Source organism: Populus trichocarpa, chromosome 10 (genome assembly GCF_000002775.5).
Source record: "Populus trichocarpa isolate Nisqually-1 chromosome 10, P.trichocarpa_v4.1, whole genome shotgun sequence".
In the NCBI taxonomy this organism is placed as follows: Eukaryota; Viridiplantae; Streptophyta; class Magnoliopsida; order Malpighiales; family Salicaceae; genus Populus; species Populus trichocarpa.
In genome coordinates, this window is record NC_037294.2 from 5,281,810 (window position 1) to 5,307,398 (window position 25,589).

A 25,589-nucleotide genomic window follows, 5' to 3' on the forward strand; every position below is an offset into this window, starting at 1 on the left:
GTTCAGATCGTACGAGACACGGCACTCTAATTTCTTCCTCTTTCACCAATCAAAAAGAACCCATGTACAGAAATAAATCACGGTGAATAGCTTATAGCTGAGAGCATGTCCAGCTTGATATTAGCGCACCAATCCAACTGAGCTAGCAATAAGAAACCAGATAGCTATTTGGCAAACTAGCAACCCATCCTGGAAGTTTACAACCAGAGAAAAATAGATTGGAGGCATAGATGAATTCATAAAGAGAATAATAACAACGATGAACCCCAAAACCATGATTTTTTACATGCCAAAAGGATTACAGTTAATCCAATTATCCACAACAGCTGAATTCACATCCTTGACAGTATTAGAAACTGATGAAATTTAAAGAAACAAAATCTATAGAAAATGACATGTTATGACTTGCATAAAAGACTAATTGATCAACCCCTAGCTTTTCAACCTTTAATTTACTCGCATTATCCATGTTTTAACTACAGCCAGTACATAGCCTGCTCAGGAATCTTCAGGTGGCTGCGGTGTTTGCTGTGGCCAAATCTGCTGTGCCACATAAGGGCGAGACTGTTGGCCATAAAGAGATTGATCCACCACAGGCTTTCCTACAGTCATCCCCGGAGCAGAGACCTGGGGAGCAAGCTGATGTGGCATGTAATAGTAGGGAAGAGCATCAGGTGGACCTCCAACTGGAAGACTCCCTCTTGGGACTGATGCTAACACCTCATCTTTCAAATCCTCCCTTGGGACAATATCAACCAGAAAATCAAAAATATCAGTTCTTGTAATTGCTGCAGCAATGTCATTCTTTTGGAGTGTTCTCCTTTTGTTCTCCTCTGTGTGATTCCAAGAACGCAATGTCAGTTCTAAAATAAACATCTCACAGGCCCTGGCAAATATGACAGGAGCTTCAGCTGATATCATCCTTACATCTTCATCTGCCTTCATAATCTTCTTAATCCTAGCCAAGGGCAGGCTATGGTTCTTAAAATCAGCAGTCTGCTCAATTTCTTGATACTGATTTGCCCAGAAAGTTTGAAGTTGTTGCTGCAACTGTTGCTGCTGTTGCTGGTGGATGTGCTGGTAAGCAAGTTGGTGTTGAGCAAGCTGAGCTGAAGCAGCAGCAAGAACTGCTGGTTGAGTAGGAGATTGAACTGATCCAGTTGCAGAAGGTCCCATCATCTGGTTAGGTTGATATGAAGCCATTCCATAAGGAACCGGAGCTGTCCTTCCAATCATGCCTACTGTTGGAGGCTGCCCATGGCCTTGCTGGTCCATTCCACCAGGGTTAGCTGGCTTGGCAATGTTGTTTATGCTACAATTTCCAGTTAAACAACCAAATACACAAAAACTGTCAAGCTGTGTTGTAGGAGATAAAAGTATCTACTTTCAATGCCAGATAAAGGTGATAGCTTCTTCCATTTATTTTTTTCTTGGGACTTAAATGTGGTAGCCGCTAGCTTCTAACAGGCTAAATCAATATAAACTCAAAGAACCTCGATTTACACCTTAGATATGATATAAACAATTAACATAGAAGACGTCTTCAAGACTGCTAAAGTGTATTTTTGAATATATATATATATATATATAACAGTGCACCTTTTAGAAATACCCCTTCCTTTGAACTAGGTTTTTCCACGAGGTAATCCGGGAATCTGTTTTACTAAAAAAAAAAAAAATTTCCACTCTTCGAACCCAGATAACTCATAGACAGCCACCTGTGAACATCAATGCACTAAAATAGAAAATCGTGAAAGCAGAGCTCATCTAAACACAGATTTTCTGATAAATTGTGAAGCTCCTCTATATATTTTCCCAGCAACCTCCAGAATTTTACTAGCAATACGTGGAAAATGTTAATCAAAGCATTAAGGAAAAGTTAAACCAATCATCTACAACTTGATATTCTATTCAAGTTATGTTTGCCTTATGGCAGGCAATTGATTGCAGTGACAGAAAAAAAAAATTGCCATAAAAGACAAGAAGATTCCAGCCCCAACCCAAACTGCCCCTCTCTAAAATCAATACAACTCACCAGCAATTTGTACCTGGATGACCAGCAAATTAATCATGAATTGCAATTCATCTAATCATTCATTTGGACTCTAGGGTTTAAGAATCGCGCTGAGTTAACTCAACTTCAACTCAGTAAATCAAAATAAATAAATAAACACACAGCACAAACACCCTGTAATACTATAAGGATCAGAATCAGTTGCCTGCGTTCTTAAAACCGTAAAAAGAACACAACAAACTTCATTTAAGAAGAAAATCAAGACATTAACCTAACACATGATTATCTATTTTCGTAAAAAAGATAAAATAAAACTTAATTCGTTACCAGTCCTGTCCTGTATGATTCGATCGTTGAACTTGTGATCTTCCTCTTAAAGAAGCAAAAGAAACACGAACAACTGACAGTCAAGTCGAGGGTTTTAAAGATAAAAGGAGAAGGTTAAAAATAGAAAAGGGGTTTAAGTTTAATGTTAAAAATTTAAGAACTGATTACTTGCTTTAAAATCAAACTTAGTTTTTTTTGTTCATAGTAGTAAAATAATAAATAAAGGAAAGGAAAGAAAGGATCGAAGTGTATTAACGAATTTTGAAGGTTGGATTTTGATATCTGTGTCAGTCGCTAATTTATTTCTCTCGGAAGATGGTGGAGCCGACTCCAAGTCCAAGTCCACTATAAAAATAAAAATAAACAAAAACAAAAAAAACGCCAGTTCGGTTCCGCTGGTGGTCTGCAATTGCTAAGCATAGCTGTTAAATACAAACCCATTTGGCATATTGGCCCGAAAATATTAGAGTTAAAAATTATATTCTTAATTGAATAGGATAAAACATTAATGTTGTGAAATCTGGTTGATATAATTAGATTTTAATAAATTGATTCCAAACATGACCATGCTATTATAAAAAAATTATTATTTTAGTAACACGTGAGTTATTTCAATAATCCAATAACTTCAAGTTTTTCCGAGCAAGCTTTCAGAGAGGTTTACAAGTAATGAAAGTATTTTGTTTTCTTTTTTATTTTACTCTTTATCAAATTATGATTTTACCCTTCTAAAGTGTTATTATTCTAAAAAAAAAAGTTTTTTTGTATAATATAAAATTTAGTCCTTATAAACTTCCTATTTGTACTTTGGTCACCATATAAAAACTAAAAAGTACATTGATATAATCCAAGGAATATCAAGACATCTGTTAGAGGTTACAATTGGTTAAGTGATAAGACTTAAGGCTAAAAGGTTCAAAGAGACTTTCTATGAACTTCTTCAAGACACAAACTAAAATAAACTTCAAAAAGATATTAAATAATGAAATACAAGTCTTAATTAATTTAATTAATGTTTAAGAAGAGTTTGTATGTGGACATTCAGACATTACAAAAAGATTGGAATAAAAAAAATAATTTGTCAATTTTAATTTCTCTCTCCTATATTTTGATCATAACTAGATCTAAAAAAGAAACTTTAATGCGATTATAGTTGTGTTGGAAAATACCAACGATAGTTTCACAGTGATATATGACACACCTTTTCATTCATTAGAAAGAGAGAGAACCGTGCATTTGAAGTTAGGATTTGATTTTACCAACAGATTATAAAAACGACTTTAGTTTCATTAAAATTATTTGGGCTATTGTTTTATTTGTCTTTTTGTTATTATTAGGTCTTTTGGAGATATTAAGAGTTTTATTTAAATTTAGGTTATTGGATTATTATTATTTATTAGGTTTATCCATATTCTTTCTTTCTAATTTCAGTTAGGGTCTTGTTTCTTTTTAAAAAAAAGCTTATTCTTAACTTACTATTTCAAAGTTTGCATCAAACCATGTATTAAAAAAATCATACTTAAATTCTTGATTTTGCCGAACACATCAAAGAAGAATTGTGTTCTTGATTTTTATCTTTTATTGTTATTGATTTCGGCCTAAAATAAAGAAGAAAGAAAAGAAATCATGTTCTTGCCAAATTGTGTGGGTAAAAAAAAAAAGGAAAATTACAAAAATTGATTGATTGACATGTCTTCCTTTTGTCATTATATTTCACATGAATTTTCATTATTATTCATAAATGTGTCCTCAAATTTTATTTTGATTAGTTTCGTATGTTTCTTGATTATTATAAAATCATTACATTGTTTTGATTGATTATTTGAAAAGTTGTTTAGTTACATTAAAGAACCTAAGTAAGCGAATAGTGAGGTAAAAGGCATAGTGAGATTATTAGAATGAAAAGCCCAATTGAATTGTGTGAAACATGAGTGGAGTGACATTAAATCGAGTTAAAGCACTCGGGGGAGTGTGTGAGTAAATTATTATTTGCTACTAACCTTTATTATAGGTATTTACAATATCATCGAAAAGTGTGACACAATCGAAGGTGAAGAATGATCTTATAGAAAAGACAAGATAAGTTGTAGAGGTAATGATGGAAGTTTTGATGGGAAAGATGTATAAATTGAGTATTGAGATGATTAATAGACATGATACGATCCAGGAAAGGTCATTCAGATTTTGACGTAAAATGTGCAATTATCCAGTTTTACGGCAACAGTCATAATTCTCAATCCGATCGTTGGATCGAGCTGAAAGTTTACGTGGCATCTCCTGACAAGTTGTCCTACCTAGGTTTAAACTTTTAGGTCAATCAGAGTTCTGGAAGGTATCGAAACACGGGTCAACAGAGGCTGTATGAATTTTGTTATTTACTTTCTTTTGACTTGTGGACTTCCTATTTGGCTAGGATTCTTTTCCTAAAAGGATGTGGCAGCTTCTTTTGGGAATCTCCTAATTCTATAAAGATCTTTAATGGGCTGCAACATAGTTTTCAAGTGTGGCAAGAATTCATAAATGTTTCAAAATCCTTTTCTTACAAGGATTCCTTATTCATCCTAGCTACAAAAAGGAAAGAAAGCTTCGGAATAAATTCTACTTTCAGATCAGATTTCCTAGTCTATTTGGGACTTTTTAATGGTGACAAATCTGATTCTAGCATATTTAGGATGGTAATTTTTGGATTTTTATTATTATTTATTATTTTCCTTTAGTCTTTGGGTTATTATTATATATTTGGGTCAATTGTAAGTGGGCTTAATATAAGTCCACCTAAGGGAGGTCCATTAGGGTTTATTTAAGTCTAGAGTTAGTATAAATAAAGGCATAACCAGAAATGTAAGTTAGACAATTCAGATTAATAAAACTTCTTATTTGCCACACTTTGTGTGTGTGAGTGTTGGTGAGATAATCTCCCTTCCATGGTTCTCTAAAGAACTGAAAAACGACTTATCGAAGAATAACTGTCTTCGTGGCGTCATTCCTTATACTTTTCATTCGCGAATCAATATTCGTTGGGTGGGGGTCTCCGTTTCTAATACTGCTGGTGCCTAGGTACAAGTTATCTTTGTGTCACACTCCTATCAAACCTGATTTACTTTGCTTTCTGGGAATTGGTGTCTTTGCTTATGGGTTGCGTGACCATGTGATCATGAGGTTCGCATCATTTGGTATCAGAGCTTGGCTCCATTAATCAGGTTATATCCTTCTGAAATTTTCGTTTCTTGTTGTTTCTGCAAAAATTCCTTAGTGTCCAATTTCTTCTTCTCCTTGATTTTGCAGCATATAAAAAAAAAAATAAGTTATTTCATTTAGTTCCTGCCCAAAATATATCAGTAGCATAAAAAAAAAGAAAAAAAAAGATAAAAGAAAAAAAAGTTGTTCAAAACGATATTTATTGGTTTCTGCCGCAGAAAACTAAACAAGGGAAACTTGGATCAAATCAACTTAGAATTAACTCAAATTTGAGAATCTGATTACTGGGGTCCTACTCCCACCATATATTGATTGTGGGGTCAATTGGATATCGTTTGCTTTGGTTTTTAATTTCGGGTCTAATCAGGTCTGATTCATAATGTTTTTGCATTAGTATATCAAAACTTATCACAAATTGCTCAAAATTTATATTCTTTCTATTTGGGTTGATATCGGACTATATCTGAAATTTTAGCTCAATTGGATATCATTCACTCTAGGTTCCAGATTCAGACTTAACTCGTCGTAAACGAGTCTGTTTTGCGTCAACTTTTGAAATTCGCTTTCTTTCTGTTGTTCTCATTTCTTGTAGTATATTTTCAACATATCCAACATATTTGGGTGCTATTTCATCATCCTTGCATATTTTGTTTCTGTTTTTATTCGAGTCTTCAGTTTCGTTCATATTTCGAATAGATTCGCTCGCTACTCGCGAGACTATCATCGCAGTTTCGTTTTGATTGTTTTCTGGTTTTTTATTGCTTCTTGAGTCATATATAGATATTTGGATTGCGCTGCCAAGTTGGTTCTATTTGGTATTGGTTTGAGTTCTGCAAGAACCGCAAGAAGGTGAGACAAGAGGTATGAGCATGTGAGGATATTAAGAGTGTTTGAGCGAAACACGAGGGATGTGAGGATTTGTTTTACCACTAACCAATTTTTACAGGTACTAACATGTCAGCGCAAAACAACACACCACCCCCTCCCGATGTAGAACTTAATTTCCAAATGCATGCCATGACGAAGATGATGGAAAGAATTAATTTTATGATTGGGAACGTTTGTGACAGACTTGAGAAGGTGGGAAAATATGGTAATGTGGATGAAACATGTACCCAAGACGTGAGAAAAGTTAGGGCTCAACACAAATCTAACAATGGCAGTGGGGCCGAAAGGCCAAGGTGAGCTGATTATAAGGAGGACATTGGTGATATTGGTGATGGCGGTTTTAAGGATGAGATCATAGGCCACTGAGAAGGTTTTTGGCAGCCTAGAAACCAAAGGGATTTCATGTATTCTGATGAGGTGTTATGACAAAAGAAAAGGAGGATTCAAAAGGAGAGGTGGTATCAAATGGAGAGAATTAAAGAGATTAGTATTCTAAACAAAGAATCCAAGAGTCTATCCTGTATTCTAGGGGAGATGAAGCAAGAACTTGATGTGTCAACGGCATCAGTCAATGATGATACCACCAATGATGATATCCCAGCAAGCTTCAGATAGAGAGGAGAAAATACGCTATAATGATGATATACGAAATAGAACGGCTGCTACTTTCATCCAAAGTTGTTGGCGACAATTGTTGGCAAGAAAAGAACTCCAAAGGCTTCAAAAAGAGGCTATGGAATTGTCCATTCAACTTGTTGGTGATTCGAGGACGAATCATCTTGAAGAGAGAGGGAATGATATGATCCAGGAAAGGTCAAATTCAGATTTTGACGTAAAATGTGCAACTATCCAGTTTTACGGCAACAGTCATAATTCTCAATCCGATCGTTGGATCGAGCTAAACGTTTACGTGGAGTCTCCTGACATGTTGTCCTACCTAGGTTTAAACTATCAGGTCAATCGGAGTTCTGGAAGGCATCGAAACACGGGTCACTAGAGGCTGTACGAATTTTGTTATTTACTTCCTTTTGACTTGTGGACTTCCTATTTGGCTAGGATTCTTTTCCTAAAAGGATGTGGCAACTTCTTTTGGTAATCTCCTAATTCTACAAAGATCTTTAATGGGCTGCAACATAGTTTCGAAGTGTGGCAAGGATTCATAAATGTTTTAGAATCCTTTTCTTACAAGGATTCCTTATTCATCCTAGCTACAAAAAGGAAAGAAGACTTCAGAATAAATTCTACCTTCACATCAGATTTCCTAGTCTATTTAGGACTTTTTGATGGTGACAAATCTGATTCTAACATATTTAAGAAGGTAATTTTCGGATTTTTATTATTTTTTATTATTTTCTTTTAGTCTTTGGGTTATTATTACTTATTTGGATCAATTGTAAGTGGGCTTAATATAAGTCCACCTAAAGGGGGTCCATTAGGGTTTATTTAAGTCTAGAGTTAGTATAAATAAAGGCATAACCAGACATGTAAGTTAGACAATTCAGATTAATAAAACTTCTTGTTTGCCACACTTTATGTGTGTGAGTGTTGGTGGGATAATCTCCTTTCATGGTTCTCTAAAGAACTGAAAAACGACTTATCGAAGAACAACTGTCTTCGTGGTGTCATTCCTTATACTTCTCGTTCGCGAAACAATATTCGTTGGGTGGGGGTCTCCGTTTCTAATAATGTTGGTGCCTAGGTACAAGTTATCTTTGTGTCACACTTCTATCAAACCTGATTTACTTGGCTTTCCGGGAATTGATGTCTTTGCGTGTGGATTGCGTGACCACGTGATCACGAGGTTCACATCAAGACATGATGTTCATAGTCGTAAAGGAAATGAGGTTAAAAGATCTACTAAATGAGTATTTTCTTCGCCAAATGAAAGTGTAACTGAAACATTTAATGATGATGATATAGTTAATTATGGAAGAAAATCTTGTACAAGATCAAATATTATTTAAAGAAAAAGAGGGTTTTAAACAAAAATAGGTTTTTGCTGTTTACACAAGGCTAATTTTATTTAACCAAAAGCTAATATTATCTAAAAGATTGACTTGGTGTGAAAAAAAAATTATTTTATTATTTTATTTTTATATTTAAGAGAATTTTTTATTTTTCTTTAAATATATATTATAAACGTAAAGAAAATGTCTTTAATATCAACTTGTTGACTTTGTTTGATGTACATTAAGAAGCAAAGGCCCTAAAATACCATTATTTGTCTTGTTCTCAAAGCAATTAAGCCCTGACGTATAACTAAGTTTTTTAATTCAGAGTATCCGAGTGTTGGGTTCATAGACATAGGAAATGATTTATTCATTTATTTATTTCATCCAAAGCATGTGTCATTTATTTGGAAAAAAAATAGTGTAAAAAATAGTGTATGGAAATCCTGTCGGGGCTATTCTGCAAGATGAGTGCCAACCAAGAATTCAAGTTCCACTGGAGATGCAAGAAGGACAAAATTTCTCATCTTTGTTTTGCTGATGACTTGATGATTTTTAGCAACGGGGATGTAAACTCAATTCGTATGATCAGAACTGTGCTCACAAAGTTTCAAGATCTATCAGGTCTGTATCCAAATCCAAACAAAAGTGACATCTTCTTGAGCGGTGTGTTAAATGCTGAGAGGGAACAAATTATTCATATTCTTGGGTTTAGAGAGGGGGAGCTCCCTATGAAATATTTGGGAGTACCTCTTCTCTCGTGCAGACTAAAGGCTATTTATTGTAAGGGCCTCGTGGATCGAATCACCTCTAAAGTTCGACATTGGACTTGTAGAGCACTCTCGTATGCAGGACGGGTACAACTGATTAATTCAGTCTTATTTTCCATACAGGTCTATTGGGCATCTCTCTTTCTCTTACCTGGGCAAGTAATTAAAAATGTGGAGCAAATTATGAAATCCTTTCTTTGGTCAGGTTCAGATATGAGAACTACTGGGGTTAAAGTGGCTTGGGATCAGGTATGTCTTCCAAAAAAGGAGGGGGGGCTAGGAATAAAAAGCATAACAGAATGGAACAAGATTGCTTTGTTGAAACACATTTGGAACCTGTGCAATGACTCAGATGGCTCAATATGGTCTACTTGGATCAGATCCAATCTGTTGCGAGGTAGGAATTTCTGGACAATCAAGACGCCACAAAATTGCTCTTGGGCTTGGGGAAAGATTCTAAAGCTCAGATCCTTAGCATGGCCGAAGATGAAGTACATCATAGGAGATGGAATGACAACCTCTCTATGGTTTGATAATTGGCATCCTCACAGCCCACTCGCGGATTCTTACGGGGAAAGATTCATCTATGACTCAGGTATGGCCAAGAACGCGAAGGTGAATGTGCTAATTCAGAACTCAGAATGGAAAACGCCTACCACCCAAGCTATTGGCTGGCACCCCATTATAGAAGCTATTCCTTCCAATTCTAATCCTAAGATGGGGCAAAAGGATGAGATAGTTTGGTTGGACTCGCCAAATCACAGATTCTCGGTCAAAGTAGCTTGGGAACATCTAAGACGTCATCGTCAGATGGTTGAATGGCATGACATTGTGTGGTTCAAGAATGTTGTTCCAAGACATTCATTTCTTCTATGGATGGCCGTCCAACAGAAACTCACAACTCAAGATAAACTTCATCGGTTTGGTATACATGGTCCCAATAGATGCTCACTCTGTCTCCGCAACAATGAGGATCACAACCACTTGTTCTTTGAATGCTCCTATACTAAAGCGATCTGGTGGGATGTTTGTGACAGATGCGACATTCCAAGAATGACAAAAGGCTGGGATGAATGGATTCGATGGGCCACTGTCTCTTGGCATGGCAAGAGTTTCATCAATTTTTCTCGTAAACTGAGTTTTGCAGCTACAGTGTATCATGTATGGCAAGAACGGAATGCAAGGATCTTTGCTGGAATGTCTAGAACTCCGAATTTGGTCCTTAATCAAATCAAATGTATCATTCGTGATAAGCTTGATTTGATGAGGAATGTCGTACCAACAAATGAAAACACAAGGATCCAACGAGCTTGGAGGGTGAATACCATAGATTCTTAATCTGTTAGTTAGCTGGTTGTATTGGTTTCCCTAACGAATCTAGTGAGGTTTCAGTTTTACGGTCGGTGGCTAGCCTGTAGCCATCTGTTGTTTTATGTTTCTGTTATCATTGTAAATCTGGGGTATGCCCCTTATAATGTTTGTATCTTCTTCTTTTAATACATACGTCAACTTACAAAAAAAAAAAAAAATAGTGTAAATACTTTAGTTATTTTACAAATAGTAATATAATTACTACATAATAGATATAATTTTCATTTTCATTTATTATTTATTGATATAATTTTTATATATTATATATTTTTTCTTAAATTTATAAATTATAAGTCAATACATAATGTTAAACTTAAAAAGAAAACAAAAGAAGTGATAGAATCAATTGGAGAGTTTGCGAAGCATTTTTTTGCGAAAAATAATAAGTATTTATATTTCACAGGACACCTCAACTCTCATCTTATATTGATAATACAAAAAAAAGATAGACTTTATTTTTCTAACATAACTAAGCAACAATGTAGAGCCTAATAAGTTCACCTCTCTCTCTCTCTCTCTTATTATCTATGTTGACTCTTTATATTGAGTTGTACAAGCTAACCTAGACAAGCTACCCTAACATGAATGAGCTACAAAATAGAACTGCCACTTCATAGTGAAACGATCCAGATCTTAAAGTCTTCGTGGTGAAAAAAACTAAAACATTGAGAGAAAGAGTTATTGGCTTACCACCATCCCCGCAAGCTCTGATAGACCTCTAATAGCTAGCTCTGTAGATGAGAGCACTCACAAAGACTATTCTAGCTACTCAATAACAGCTTAAGGCTCTCTTTGTCTATCCACTCAGCAAATGAGAGCACTCATACAGGCTGTGCTAGCTACCCAACAATAGCTTAGGACTTTTCTTATTTATCCACAAAATATATCAGTTGTTATATAATTGTTTGCTCCTTCTGTTACACTATTTACACCTCATGTGCAATGAAAACTCTAATTCCCCAAAGCGACTACCCAAAACAAAATGAAAAAATATAAACACCATTCATTTACCCCTATAAATAGTAGATCATGTTACCATAAGGAACCTTCTCACATAGGATTATCTAAGTATGGTCTTCATAGATAAAAAAGAAAAAGAAAAAGAAAAAGAAAAAGAAAAAAGAAGTAAGGATCAGGGCCATAACCTTCGTTATCAACCCGATTCTCCCACCGAGTCTCCCTCTAGCACTCTAAAACTTAAATGGCTACACATACAAAAATAAAAAGTACTCAAGTCAGATACAAGCTGCTATGTGATAATGTATTGAACACTCGTCTTCCCATGAAATTTATAGTTGTCAAGATGAACTTGGACAACTACGATGGCTTATATAATCCTAGAAAACATGTTCAAATGTTAGGAGCAACTTGGAACTGGTGATTCAGGATACCAATGCCACGTATGAAATACTCATTACCACTTTTCAAGAATCTACACAAGCCTGGTACCATAGTCTGAAGTCTAGTTCCATATCTAGTTTTTATGACTTACATAGCAAACTAATCACTCGTTTCAGTATAAGCATTTATGCCAAAAAAAAATTTAACCAAACTCTTCTCCATCACTCAGCTAAAGAGAGAAAACATTAAAGCCTATTTGAAAAAAAAATTAATAAAGAGATGTTAAATGTAGAAAACCTGTTGAAGCCAATGACGATAAAAAGCCTTGATCAATATAGTACACAACTACTTCAGATGAGAACATTTCTACACACTACCTGATTGAAGTCTCCTCAATGTGAAGCAAGTTATGGAAAATCATATTTGTGTGGAAGACACAAGTGTATCATGATAGGAGGAGCATCCTCTCTTTCACAAATAAAGAGAATCTTCAAAACATGCTAATAGGTGTCCCCCTCGAGATAACTAATTATTTAGGGATAATCTTATAGTTTCTGCAACAGATTAGTATACCCAAAATTGATGACTACTCCATTGAATACAACTAAAGTTGAAGTGCTGACGATAATTATAGGAAAAGATTATGTGAAATACCCATCACTAATGAAGGAAGATGTAGGAAAGCAAAACAAAAAAAAAGAGTATTGCTTATTCTACAAGGATAAGGGTAATGGTACTAAGAGTGTTTTGCTCTGGAAAAAAAATGAGAGGTTCATAGCAAAAGACTATTTTCAACAGTTTGTGAAATAACAATAAGAGAAACAAAGAGAAGGATTAAAGGCTCCCTACAAGTCTCTCCTAGAAATCTATATGATTTTAGGATGAGATTCTGCTAGTAGAGATTCTAATGTAAATAAAAAGGCTTATGGAAAACATATGCTATTGTAAAAATCTAAAATTAAAGGGGTGACACTTTCCCATGAAGATGCCTTGATAACTTTCATGATACTATCCAACTATAATGTGCATATGGTACTTATTGATGATAAAAATGCTATGAACATCCTCTCAAAGGATGCAATGACATAGATGGGTGTGGACACTTCTAAGTTGACTCTAGTGAGGACCTATTTTATAGGAATTGAAACGAAAAGAGTGCCAATAAAGGGTTCTTTAAACCTTTTAATGACCATTAGAACATACCCAAAATGTCACGCGCTTCAACAAACATTCATGGTGATCAAGATGAACCTCTCTTATAATGTCATCCATGGTAGGCCCCTCATTCATAAGATCAATGCAGTTATCAACAACAGGTACCCAACTATGAAATTCCCTACAGACAAGGAAGTGGCTATTGTGAGAGAAAGTAAACTAATCTCTAGAAGGTGTACATTAACCTATTTGAAGGGAAATAAAATCTGTGTTGGGAACATACAACACCCATGAAAGAAAAGCCTAAAATAAAAACATGAGCTATGGAAGAGTTGAAAAAAATTGGCCTCTATAAAGAAAAAATGCCTACACCAAGATTGGGCACTGGACCCTGAGTAAGAGAAAACCTTGGTAGAGCTCTTTAATATCCACAAATAAAAAAAATCTTTAAGCCTTTAAATATGCTTGGTATCAGCCTTGTTTAGTAAAAAAGATAAATTTTATAGGATAATGATAAAAAACCATCTCAGAGGAGATAAATAAGTTGCTAAAGGTTAGGTTTATCTATGAAGTAATGTACCTAGAATGACTTGCCAATGTGGTTATGGTGAAAAAACCATATGGAAAATGACAAATGTGTGTTAACTTTACCAACCTTAATAAAGCGTGCTCCAAAGATAGTTTTTCATTACAAAAAATATACCAGTTGGTTTACTTCATGACTAGTTTTGAGCATTTGAGTTTTTTGAATGCTAATTCAGGATATCATCAAATTCTTATGTATTCTGATGATGAAGAGAAGACATGTATGAATGAATGGTGAATAAGGTTTTCAAGAATAAAATAGGCCAAAACATGGAAGCTTATGTTGACGACATGTTGATTAAAAACATGAATTTTAAGAAACATCTTTAGGACCTGCAAGAGGTCTTCTCTGTTCTATAACATCAATGATGAGATCGAATCTAGCCAAATGTGCCTTTGCCATAAGAAATGTTTTAGGTTTCTTGGTTAGCATGAGAGGTGTTCAGCCCAATCCTAAAAACAAAATACAAGCTATCCTAAACATGATTCCTTCTCAATTATTAAAGGATGTCTAAAGGTTAATAGGAAGAATCACCACCCTTAATAGATTTATTTCATACCTTAAAGAGTGTTGCTTGCTATTCTTCAAAATGCTAAAGAATATCTCTAGTTTTAAATGGACTCTAGAGTGCCAGCAAGTCTTTAAAAAACTCAAACTTCATTTATCCTCCCTAAAAATCTTTTCATATCCTAGAAAAGGAGATGATCTTTTTCATTATTTAGAGGTTACAGATTTGGCAATCAGTGCATTATTAATACAAGATAAAGAGGGAAACTGGAAGCTTGTGTATTATGCATCAAGGTACTTCATGATGCTTTAATAAGATATATGAAAAAAAAAAAGTGGCCTTCGATTTGGTTAGTGCTGCAATGAAGCCATATTTCTATGTACACCAAATAATTATATTGACTGACTATCCTTTTAAGGTAAATTTTCCACAAACTTGACTTATTCATAATGCGAACCTCATGATCACGTGGTCATGCAACTCACAATCAAGATTAAAATCTGATTTTGGAAAGCTGAAATAGGTCTGATATGAATGTGACACAATGAAAACCTACTCCAAGGCACCAACACTATTAGAATGAAATATGTTATAACCCAATTTTGGCCCATTAACTTTTTAATTTAATTTTTTGGGAGTTAAAATGTAAAATTAAAAGATTAGGGACTTATTTTGATGAAAAGTGTGATTTGTCAATTTATGAAAAACTAAGGACTACAATGTGCTTTTGTCATTTTATCCTTATCATTAAGATAATGATAGTTATACTTTTTTGAATTTGATTCTTAATCAAATTCAAATTTCAAAGAACAGAATGAGTTTGTTTGGAACATTGTTTCTCATTCGCAATGAGACTCTTTCACTATAAATACAAATCCTAGTGCATGTGCGCAAAGGGGAAGAAATTACAAGAAGACCTAAGCGGAAAAAAACAAAAAAAACCCAATCGGTTGCATGATTGAGCAACCCTAACAAAAAAAATGGCCACCACAACCCTATCTCCAACCTAGAACCATTACAGATCATTGATCCATCACCGAAGGTCGCAACTTCTTCTCCCATGTGGCCAGTTCCTCCACGTCTCAATTGGCGCTGCTCCAACTCTCTTCTCCCCATGGCAATAGCTCCAACTAGTGACTGCACCAGTCCATAAACCATTGTCATAGTAGATTAGTCAACCAACAAGAATACCACAAGGGCTGCCCGGTCATTCACCACAGGCGCAACCATAATACCATTCCTCATCAACCATAGTAGAGCTGCATGGCAGCCTCCAACTGGCAACAACAGCAACCTGTAAACTCCGAGAGTTATTCTCCTCAACTGAAATCAGCCTCCAACCGATAGCAGGGACGCCCTTACATAAGTCTCCATCTTCAGCAGCTACTGCACCAAAAATAGAGCATTCCAGGAGAAGGCCACAAAAAAAACTAGAGAACCAAGAAAATGAGAGGATGAACTGAAAGACGAAAGACAAAATAGAAACAAACACAGAAGGAACCAGAGGAGAAGATAGACATGGAAGAGAAGGAATGAAAACTCAGGTATAGGACGACAGAAGAATACCAGAGGGGACATAACAAACAGACAAAAACACAGGGACAAAGGGAGCAAAAGGAGAACAAAAGAGAGAACATAGTAAGCAGAGAAACAGAGAGAACAGGAGACCAAAAAAGAGAACATAGGGGAAGTGAATGACAAACGGCGTTGCTATCGTTTTCGACCCTTCGTCTCGAGAACCAGGCACGTTCTTTTTGCTTTGTAATTTGTATTTGACATTGTGCAAAAGTAATTTGATGATGTGCATCATGGGAATTATAATCCATCTTGTAAAGCTAAAACTAATATGCAAGAGGATTCAGATGGTCCAATGACAAGAGTGAGAGCGAAACAACTACAAAGGGCCTTGACGAGTCAAATTGGAATGATTGAAGCTGCGTCGGAGTTAAAAATTAGCAATCAGTTTGAAATTGGTTCAAGGATGTTTATTTGCCTACAATTGGAACTTGGAGATGAGAAAAGCCCTTAATTGTTCTTTTGATGCTAGGCTACTTGAATTTGGGTTGATATGCAAATAAGTGAAGGAATTGATGCTGTTTATGGTCAGAACAGCAAATGAGTTTGAACCCGAATTTGAAGTCATCCATTGCATGTGAAAACAAGACTAATTTAGGTGGATTTCAAGTTCAGAACGTGTTCTTTCTAGACTGTCCAACCATGATTGCATTGGACTTTTGTATAAGAAGATATGGTTGTTTTAAATTTGGTTTGTTATGTTAGAAAGGTCAAAAAACGTGTGCTAGTTAATTTGTCTAGGTTAGTTTGTCAAAGTCTGTTTTTTGGGCTTGACTTCTGCCATGTTGAATTTTTCCTAACTTTGGAGGGATGTTCCAATTATAAATATAGTATCAGAATATGTAATAAAGGACTTTTGGCCAAGATTTGAACTCTTAATTCACAGAATTAAGAGTTGTTCTTCCAAATTGATTTTGTGAAGAACCCTACCTGACTTATCACTCTTCAATCACAAAGAGTGTGGCGTCGAAATCCTAGATTGATCTTTGTGGCGTCCAGATCGACTTATCAAAGTATCATTCTAGTTTATCCTCCATCTTATTTACCTTGAAATCACTATAATCCAGCCTAAACACCAAAAGAAAGACAGCACAACTAGACCCATCCTTTATCCATTTTCGTCGGATTCATTGTTGTCGATTTTCGAATCATTCATGGCACATCATTAAACGAGACCTTTTTCCCCAAAGAACAAGATGTCAAATATCTGTTTTTTTTCCTTGAATTTTTTTAATCGATCGCCACGATGTCCGGGTGTGACAAAGTAGAATGATGCCGCGAAGCCAGTTCATCTTCGATAAATCAGATTCAGTTCGTTCAAGAATTGAAGAATGCAAGAGTAATATTCATCAATAGATCTACTTACAAAACTACTGAAATTTAGGTTACATGAGTTTAAATATTTCTTCAAAAATTAAACCTAATGGATCTACTTACAAAACTAACCCGAAAAACCTTAAACTAAAAAAACTCATAAACTGATCCAAACAAACCTTGAGTTGTAGCTAACAAAATAAAATAAAGCCCATAATATTAAATCCATGTTCTTCCATGAGAAGAAGAGAATGAAAGAAAATATTACAAAACCAATTCAAGACTTATTTATAGCCTTCCATACAGCCCGTTAATCCTAGAAACAAAAGGAAAAGGCTACACATGTTGTTTCCAAGTTGTAGTAGGATTCTTTTGTTTTCTTTATTGTGTTTTCTCCTAACCTCATAACCCAAATAAGGTTGATTTGGGTCCCTCTTGCACATGGATAAGATGTACTAGGGCCTCCTCTTGGTACTCCAATGAACCCTTCAAATCTGAATTGGTTGAAACCTTCAAAATCAATGCATTCAATATCGCTTTCAATGCCTTTGTCTTAGACCAAGTCATTGGTCTATTTAGAACATGTAATGGGTCTATGCTGGTGTTTCTAGGTTGGTCCACATCAGTCTAGGTTCTTGGTCAAGTAGGTTATCGAGTTGGGTAAGTTTAGACTCTAATACCAACCTAGAGCAGCATTTAAAGGACAAGTTTTGGTTGACTTCATCACAGAGTGCTCCTTTATGGGATCATCTCTATAAGAGACCAAATATATAGCAGCAGACTCTTAGTCAACCACTGACCAATAGGTGTTATATATTGATGGAGCATCTGATATGATCCAGGCAAGGTCAAATTCGGATTTTGACGTAAAAAGTGCAACTATCCAGTTTTACGGAAACATTCATAATTCTTAATCCAACTGTTGGATCGGGCTGCAATTTTACGTGGAGTCTCCTGACATGTTGTACTACCTTGAGTTAAAATTTCAGGTCTATCGAATTTTGGGAAGGCATCTCAATATGGGTCAACAGAGGATGTACGAATTTTGTTATTTACTTCCTTTTGACTTGTGGACTTCCTATTTGGCTAGGATTCTTTTCCTAAAAGGATGTGGCAGCTTATTTGGAAATCTCCTAAGTCTCCAAAGATCTTTAATGGGCTGCAACATAGTTTCCATGTGTGGCAAGGATGCATAAATGTTTCAAAATTCTTTTCTTACAAGGATTCCTTATTCATCCTAGCTACAAAAAGGAAAGAAGACTTTAGAAAACATTTTACCTTCAGATCAGATTTCCTAGTCTATTTGGGACTTCTTAATGGTGATAAATCTAATTCTAGCATATTTAGGATATTAATTTCGAATTTATTATTGTTAGTTTATTATTTATTTTCTTCTTAGTTTAGGGTTTATTTATATTATTTAGGTTTAATTGTAAGTGGGCATCATATAAGTCCACATAAGGGGTGTATTAGGGTTTATTTTAGTTTGGAGTCACTATAAATAAGGGCATAAGCAGACATGTAAGGCTAGACAATTCAGATTAATAAAACTTCTTGTTTGTCGTACTTTGTATGTGTGTGTGGGTTAGTGAAATAATCTCCCTTCCATGGTTCTCTAAAGAAATGAAAAACGACTTATCGAAGAACAACTGTCTTCGTGGCGTCATCCTTATACTTCTCGTTCGCGAATCAATATTCGTTGGGTGGGGGTTTCCGTTTCCAATAGTACTGGTGCCTAGGTACAAGTTATCTTTGTGTCACACTCCTATCAAACCTGATTTACTTGGCTTTCCGGGAATTGATGTCTTTGCGTGTGGGTTGCGTGACCACGTGATCACGAGATTCGCATCAGCTTCAAACACTAATGGGAGTGGAGTTGAACTCGTGTTGGCTAGCTTTAGGGTGTAAGGCTATTTTAGATGGTGATACCAAGATGATATGAAAATCCTAGTAAAGGTCACTAAAAAAAAAGTGTTTTTCACTCACCACTCTAAGGTTTCAAACCAAAGAGATACAGATGCAAACAACTCACCACTCTAATGTTATAGATCAAATCATCACCTTAGAGATACAAAGTCAAGGAAATAAGTCAAAAATAAGATACAAAACTTGATAAATGCTAATAAACCAAGTCAAAAGACTTTAATTCAAAAATTTTCAAAAGATCCCAATACATGGTCTAAATCATAATTATATACTTGGAACATCCTCCCGAGTCTAGGAAACATCAAAATAACATAAATCAGACCTAATAATTGAATTTAGTAGAATTCTAGACAACAAATAACAATAACTTGTTTTTTACTCTAAGAAATGCAAACAGACACCTAGAAAGCACTAAAATTAAAACTGACATAATTTTTTGCAGAAAACTCCAATGCATAGGCTCATTTCCCTAAGCAATCAAGAGATAAAAATTCAAGCTCAAAGTTGACCACTAGCTTATAGCGAACATCCTAAAAAACATCCTCTATTTGTAATGCTAACTAAAATTCAAGTAACCATTTGGACTAGTAGAGGACACTCCTATATCATGTCCCCCTATTAAAAAAAACTCAACCTCGAGCAAATGTTGAATCATCACCATAGAGACGAGATAAAATAGCCATGTTAAAAGTGTTTAAAATGTCTAAGTGAGCGGGTAACTCAATTTTGTAAGCATTTTCACCAATTTGCTTTAGAACTTTAAAAGGACCATCAGCCCTCAGTTTGAGCTTAGAAAATTTACCTTATGAGAACCTTTCCTTGCCGAGATGTACCTAAACTAGATCACCCTTTTTGAACTCTAAATATTTACGATGCTTATTGGCTTGGCTTGGATTTGGTGCTTTTGATTTTTCCCATATTTACGGTTCTTATTGCCTTGAATTTCGTGCTTTTGATTTTTCCTTTCAATCTTGTCATGAACTTGGTCATGTAACTTTTTAAGTTGTTTGGCCCTTTATATAGCATGACTACTAAAATTTAGACTTGCTGGAAGAGGAATTAAGTCCAATGGACTCAATGGATTATGGCCATACACAACTTGAAAAGGACTACAATCCGGCAAGTAAAATAATTATAAGCAAATTCTAACAGCAAACAACCTAAAAAACATCCTCTATTTGTAATGCTAACCTAAATTCAAGTAACCTAACTCTATTTGGATCAATAGAGGACACTTATGTGTCACCGTACCAATAACATTTTTTAGCCTTTAAACTTTCTCTAAAAAAACTAATAAACTCAATAAGTCATATTCAACCATAATTCATGAACAATTCAATACCAATCACATTGTTATGTAATTCAATTTCATTTCAAGTCAACATATAATTAAACAAACCCAATTCATAATTAAAAAAACTCAATTTGTAAATCCCTAGTCTAAAATTAATTAGTATTAAAAGCCAAAAATTCTTGACAGATGAAAATAAATAATTAAATAAAATAAAAATACTATTATTTGGGGTGAAGGCTCTCCGTGAGTTAGTGATTAAATATTGATGAAATTAGGCATAAAAAATGTACTGACGTATCAGTGATTGTGTAATTTACATAAAATAACAAAGAGACAATTCCTTCTCTTCCTTTATTTGAGGCCGACGATAACCATAGAAAGAAGAACACTTCTTCTCATTTTCTTTCAAAATTTGTGTTAGATATTTAAACTTTGTAAGGTTATGGAGAGATTATGAGTGATTATTAGTGGAGAAAACAAACTTAAAGGGGGAATAGAGAGAGAGAAACAAGTTTGCTAGTAGAAAAATCTAGAGAGAAAAACAAGGAATTAATGAAGGAGAAAGAAAGTTCAGAGAAAAAAATTTACAAGAAACTCATAATTTAAGCTTAATTTTAGTTGGTAAGATGTTCTTTACATTTATTTTCTTGTTTTGTGTGTTTAGTATGAAACCCCTCAATTTCTCAATTCTAGGGTTTTAAAAATTGTTTGGGAATTAGGTGTTTTGCATTAAAATTTATGAAAATGGTATGATATAGGTAAGCAATAAGTAGAGTAAAAACATATAAGAGTTAAAAGTAATTAAGAAGGAATTTATACACCAATCCATGGGAGAAATTTTTGAGAAATGGCTAAATTAGTTTAAATGTTGTGGGATTGTATGTTTATTAAATGTACAAGTATGAGTATTGTATTTAAGAAACATTTTTGGGTTAGATATATGAATTTCATATAGTATGTGTGTTCGGGGAAAATTATGGATAAGAAGTTTGTGTTTTTTGGGATATTAAATGTGTATGGATTAATTTGAAGGCTTTAGAAATGGAAATTTAATGTAGAATTTTGATTTAAAATGAATATTTGGCATGTTGTGTGATATGTTAGAAAGTATATGTTGGAATTTTGGAAACTTGAATGTGTAAATAAGTAATTGAGTGGTTCCTCTTCATGCTGATCTTACTATATTGCTGCGTAAAAGGCCTATATGCGAGAGTTTGTGTTGAGATAGATGCTTAACAGATGTTGGTTAAGGAATATGACCTACGCTGTCCAAATGGGTTATTCAAAACAATTTCAACTGATTATGAACGGAGTAATTGCAATGTCTTTGGACATACCACAACAATATGCTCTAATAATAAAATTGATAATCTTTCAGCGGTGGCAGAGGGTAAGAGGAAATTTGGCATTGTTAGCTCTAAATCTGCAGAAAACAAGCAAAATTAGTTTCAATGACAGGTAGTTATTAAACAAAGAAGGGTTTTGCAAGTGGTGGGAATGGTCGTTCAACATCAGATGTGTGTAATTCTGATTGTAATGAGGATGCTTGTTCGACATCTGGTGTGCATAATTCTAATTGTAATGAGGATGGTCATTCAACATCTGGTGCATGTAATGCTAATTGTTATGAAGATGGAAATCCTACTTCTCTTGTTCTGAAGAGTTGACGAGGAGATATAGTGCATAAGGAGGGGGCTACATATACTGTCTTAGATCAAAGGTTTGTCGACTTCAATACAGGTACTTGTGCGATCATGAACTAGGTTCCTTCGGTCAATAGTCATGAGGCGAGTGTTGATATTGAAGTTAGGGGAGGTGATACGGGTGGGTAATGTACGGATCAGGAGTCTACGTTCCCGATCTTGGCAAGTCCTCAAACTCCAAATTCCACCAACAAGGAAAATGTTAATTAGCTAGCAAGTAAGGCTAGAGAATCTCTAGAGAAAAAGAAGAAGGGTTCAACAGGCTCTTCAAAGAAGAATAAGAAATCAGGCTCTTCGTGGGGGGGCAAGGTAATCATTGTGTTGTTATTTGTCTTCCTCACTATTTTCCTATGATTATTGGATGTTGGAATGTTAGAGGTTTGAATGATCCTATAAAGCATTTAGAATTGTGTTGTCTTATCTAGTAAAAGAGGGTGGCTTTTTTTGGTTTGGTTGAAACTCGGGTTAGAGACAGGACTAAAGATAATGTTTCTTGACTTCTTCTTCGTAACTGGTCTTTCTTGTATAATTATGATTTATCTTGTCGCGGTCGTATTTGGGTTTGTTGGAAGTTGGTGTGGTGAAGGTAGATGTTTTGGGCATGTTAGATCAGGCTATTCATGTTTGTGTCACTATATTAGGTACTAATATTTGCTTCAACACTTCAATCATTTATAGAGACAATAACACATCCTTACATGAGGCTTTATGGTCTGATATAGTGAGCCAGAGTGGTGACTGGGAGTCCACCCCATAAATTCTTATGGGCAACTTTAATGCTTTCCAAAACCAATCAAACAAACTGGTTATATGGACAGGTTCAAAACTTGTATTCAAGAAGCTAAAGTGGATGATCTTCGGTATTCAGGTATGCATTATACTTTTTTTTTTTTTTTTGGTAAGTTGACGTATGTATTAAAAGAAGAAGATACAAACATTATAAGGGGCATACCCCAGATTTACAATGATAACAGAAACATAAAACAACAGATGTCTACAGGCTAGCCACCGACCGTAAAACTGAAATCCCACTAGATTCGTTAGGAAAACCAATACAACCAGCTAACTAACAGATTGAGAATCTATGGTATTCACCCTCCAAGCTCGTTGGATCCTTGTGTTTTCATTTGTTGGTACGACATTCCTCATCAAATCAAGCTTATCACGAATGATACATTCGATTTGATTAAGGACCAAATTCGGAGTTCTAGACATTCCAGCAAAGATCCTTGCATTCCGTTCTTGCCATACATGATACACTGTAGCTACAAAACTCAGTTTACGAGAAAAATTGACGAAACTCTTGCCATGCCAAGAGACAGTGGCCCATCGAATCCATTCATCCCATCCTTTTGTCATTCTTGGAATGTCGCATCTGTCACAAACATCCCACCAGATCGCTTTAGTATAGGAGCATTCAAAGAACAAGTGGTTATGATCCTCATTGTTGCGGAGACAGAGTGAGCATCTATTGGGACCATGTATACCAAACCGATGAAGTTTATCTTGAGTTGTGAGTTTCTGTTGGACAGCCATCCATAGAAGAAATGAATGTCTTGGAACAGCATTCTTGAACCACACAATGTCATGCCATTCAACCATCTGACGATGACGTCTTAGTTGTTCCCAAGCTACTTTGATCGAGAATCTGTGATTTGGCGAATCCAACCAAACTAACTCATCCTTTTGCCCCATCTTAGGATTAGAATTGGAAGGAATAGCTTCTATAATGGGGTGCCAGCCAATAGCTTGGGTGGTAGGAGTTTTCCATTCTGAGTTCTGAATTAGCACATTCACCTTCGCGTTCTTGGCCATACCTGAATCATAGATGAATCTTTCCCCGTAAGAATCCGCGAGTGGGCTGTGAGGATGCCAATTATCAAACCATAGAGAGGTTGTCATTCCATCTCCTATGATGTACTTCATCTTCGGCCATGCTAAGGATCTGAGCTTTAGAATCTTTCCCCAAGCCCAAGAGCAATTCTGTGGCGTCTTGATTGTCCAGAAATTCCTACCTCGCAACAGATTGGATCTGATCCAAGTAGACCATATTGAGCCATCTGAGTCATTGCACAGGTTCCAAATGTGTTTCAACAAAGCAATCTTGTTCCATTCTGTTATGCTTTTTATTCCTAGCCCCCCCTCCTTTTTTGGAAGACATACCTGATCCCAAGCCACTTTAGCCCCAGTAGTTCTCATATCTGAACCTGACCAAAGAAAGGATTTCATAATTTGCTCCACATTTTTAATTACTTGCCCAGGTAAGAGAAAGAGAGATGCCCAATAGACCTGTATGGAAAATAAGACTGAATTAATCAGTTGTACCCGTCCTGCATACGAGAGTGTTCTACAAGTCCAATGTCGAACTTTAGAGGTGATTCGATCCACGAGGCCCTTACAATAAATAGCCTTTAATCTGGACGAGAGAAGAGGTACTCCCAAATATTTCATAGGGAGCTCCCCCTCTCTAAACCCAAGAATATGAATAATTTGTTCCCTCTCAGCATTTAACACACCGCTCAAGAAGATGTCACTTTTGTTTGGATTTGGATACAGACCTGATAGATCTTGAAACTTTGTGAGCACAGTTCTGATCATACGAATTGAGTTTACATCCCCGTTGCTAAAAATCATCAAGTCATCAGCAAAACAAAGATGAGAAATTTTGTCCTTCTTGCATCTCCAGTGGAACTTGAATTCTTGGTTGGCACTCATCTTGCAGAATAGCCCCGACAGGATTTCCATACATAGGACAAACAAATATGGGGACAATGGATCCCCTTGTCTCAGCCCTCTTCCCCCTTGAAAGTAACCTGCAAGCTCACCATTGACGTTGATAGAGAATTGACATGATGTAACACAAACCATGATCCAATCAATGACTGTTCTAGGGAATCCCATTTTTATTAACATAGCGTCAACGAAATCCCACCGCACCGAGTCATAAGCCTTCATCAGATCAACTTTCATAGCACAACGAGCAGGTCCCGTAGATTTATGATAGCCTTTCATTAGTTCCTGAGACAAAAGAATGTTATCACTGATTCTCCGTCCTGAGATAAAAGCAGTCTGATATGGACCAACTAAGGATGGCAAAACAACTTTGATTCTCCCAGCTAGAATCTTAGCGATGCATTTGTACACTGTATTGCAGCAAGATATAGGACGAAAATCTGTCAACCTTGTAGGATTTGCAACTTTAGGAATAAGGGAAATGGATGTAGCATTCATTTCTTTAAGCATTCTACGAGTCTGAAAGAAGGATCTAACAGCGTTGATTACATCTTCCCCAATTATGTGCCACATTCTTTTGAAGAAACCTGCGTTAAAGCCATCCGGACCAGGGGCTTTGTTGTTCTTCAAACTAAACATAGCATGCTTAATCTCCTCCCTTGTTACATCTTGTGCGAGTACATGCTGTTGCGTTGAAGACAGTTTCAAGTTAATTGCCGATTCCATCACTTCCTCGTTCAGAACACTAGGCATCTGATCAACTCCTAACACACGATGGAAGTATGCAATTACTTCTGATTTGACTGCCTCGTGTCCTTCGACAACCTCTCCATCCTCCCTTGTAAGTGATAGAAGCTTATTTCTATTCTGTCTTCCATTTACTGATTTGTGAAAGTAGCTAGTATTCTGATCCCCCAAGCTAAGCCATTGTATCCTT

At 35.6% G+C, this 25,589-nt stretch overlaps 1 protein-coding gene across 2 annotated transcripts; it reads right to left on the minus strand.

Annotated features, from left to right (window-relative positions):
* Positions 1 to 260: 260 nt before the first annotated feature.
* On the minus strand, positions 261 to 2,678 carry LOC18102323 (nuclear transcription factor Y subunit C-9). Of its 2 annotated transcripts, none has more exons than XM_006378077.3 (2): positions 2,342 to 2,678; positions 261 to 1,312 (listed from the first exon to the last, which is right to left on the minus strand). In XM_006378077.3, the coding sequence occupies exon 2, from the start codon at positions 1,273 to 1,275 to the stop codon at positions 499 to 501; it is 777 nt and encodes a 258-aa protein (XP_006378139.1). In that variant the 5' UTR covers positions 1,276 to 1,312; positions 2,342 to 2,678; the 3' UTR covers positions 261 to 498. The 2 variants fall into 2 exon arrangements, with proteins under 2 accessions (XP_006378139.1, XP_024446577.1); XM_024590809.2 differs by lacking the exon at positions 2,342 to 2,678 and adding an exon at positions 1,600 to 2,335.
* Between the last annotated feature and the right edge of the window lie 22,911 nt (positions 2,679 to 25,589).

What these genes read in the sequence shown, in the direction of transcription:
- LOC18102323 (XM_006378077.3), bottom strand. Translation starts at nt 1,275, where the DNA reads ATGGACCAGCAAGGCCATGGGCAGCCTCCAACAGTAGGCATGATTGGA.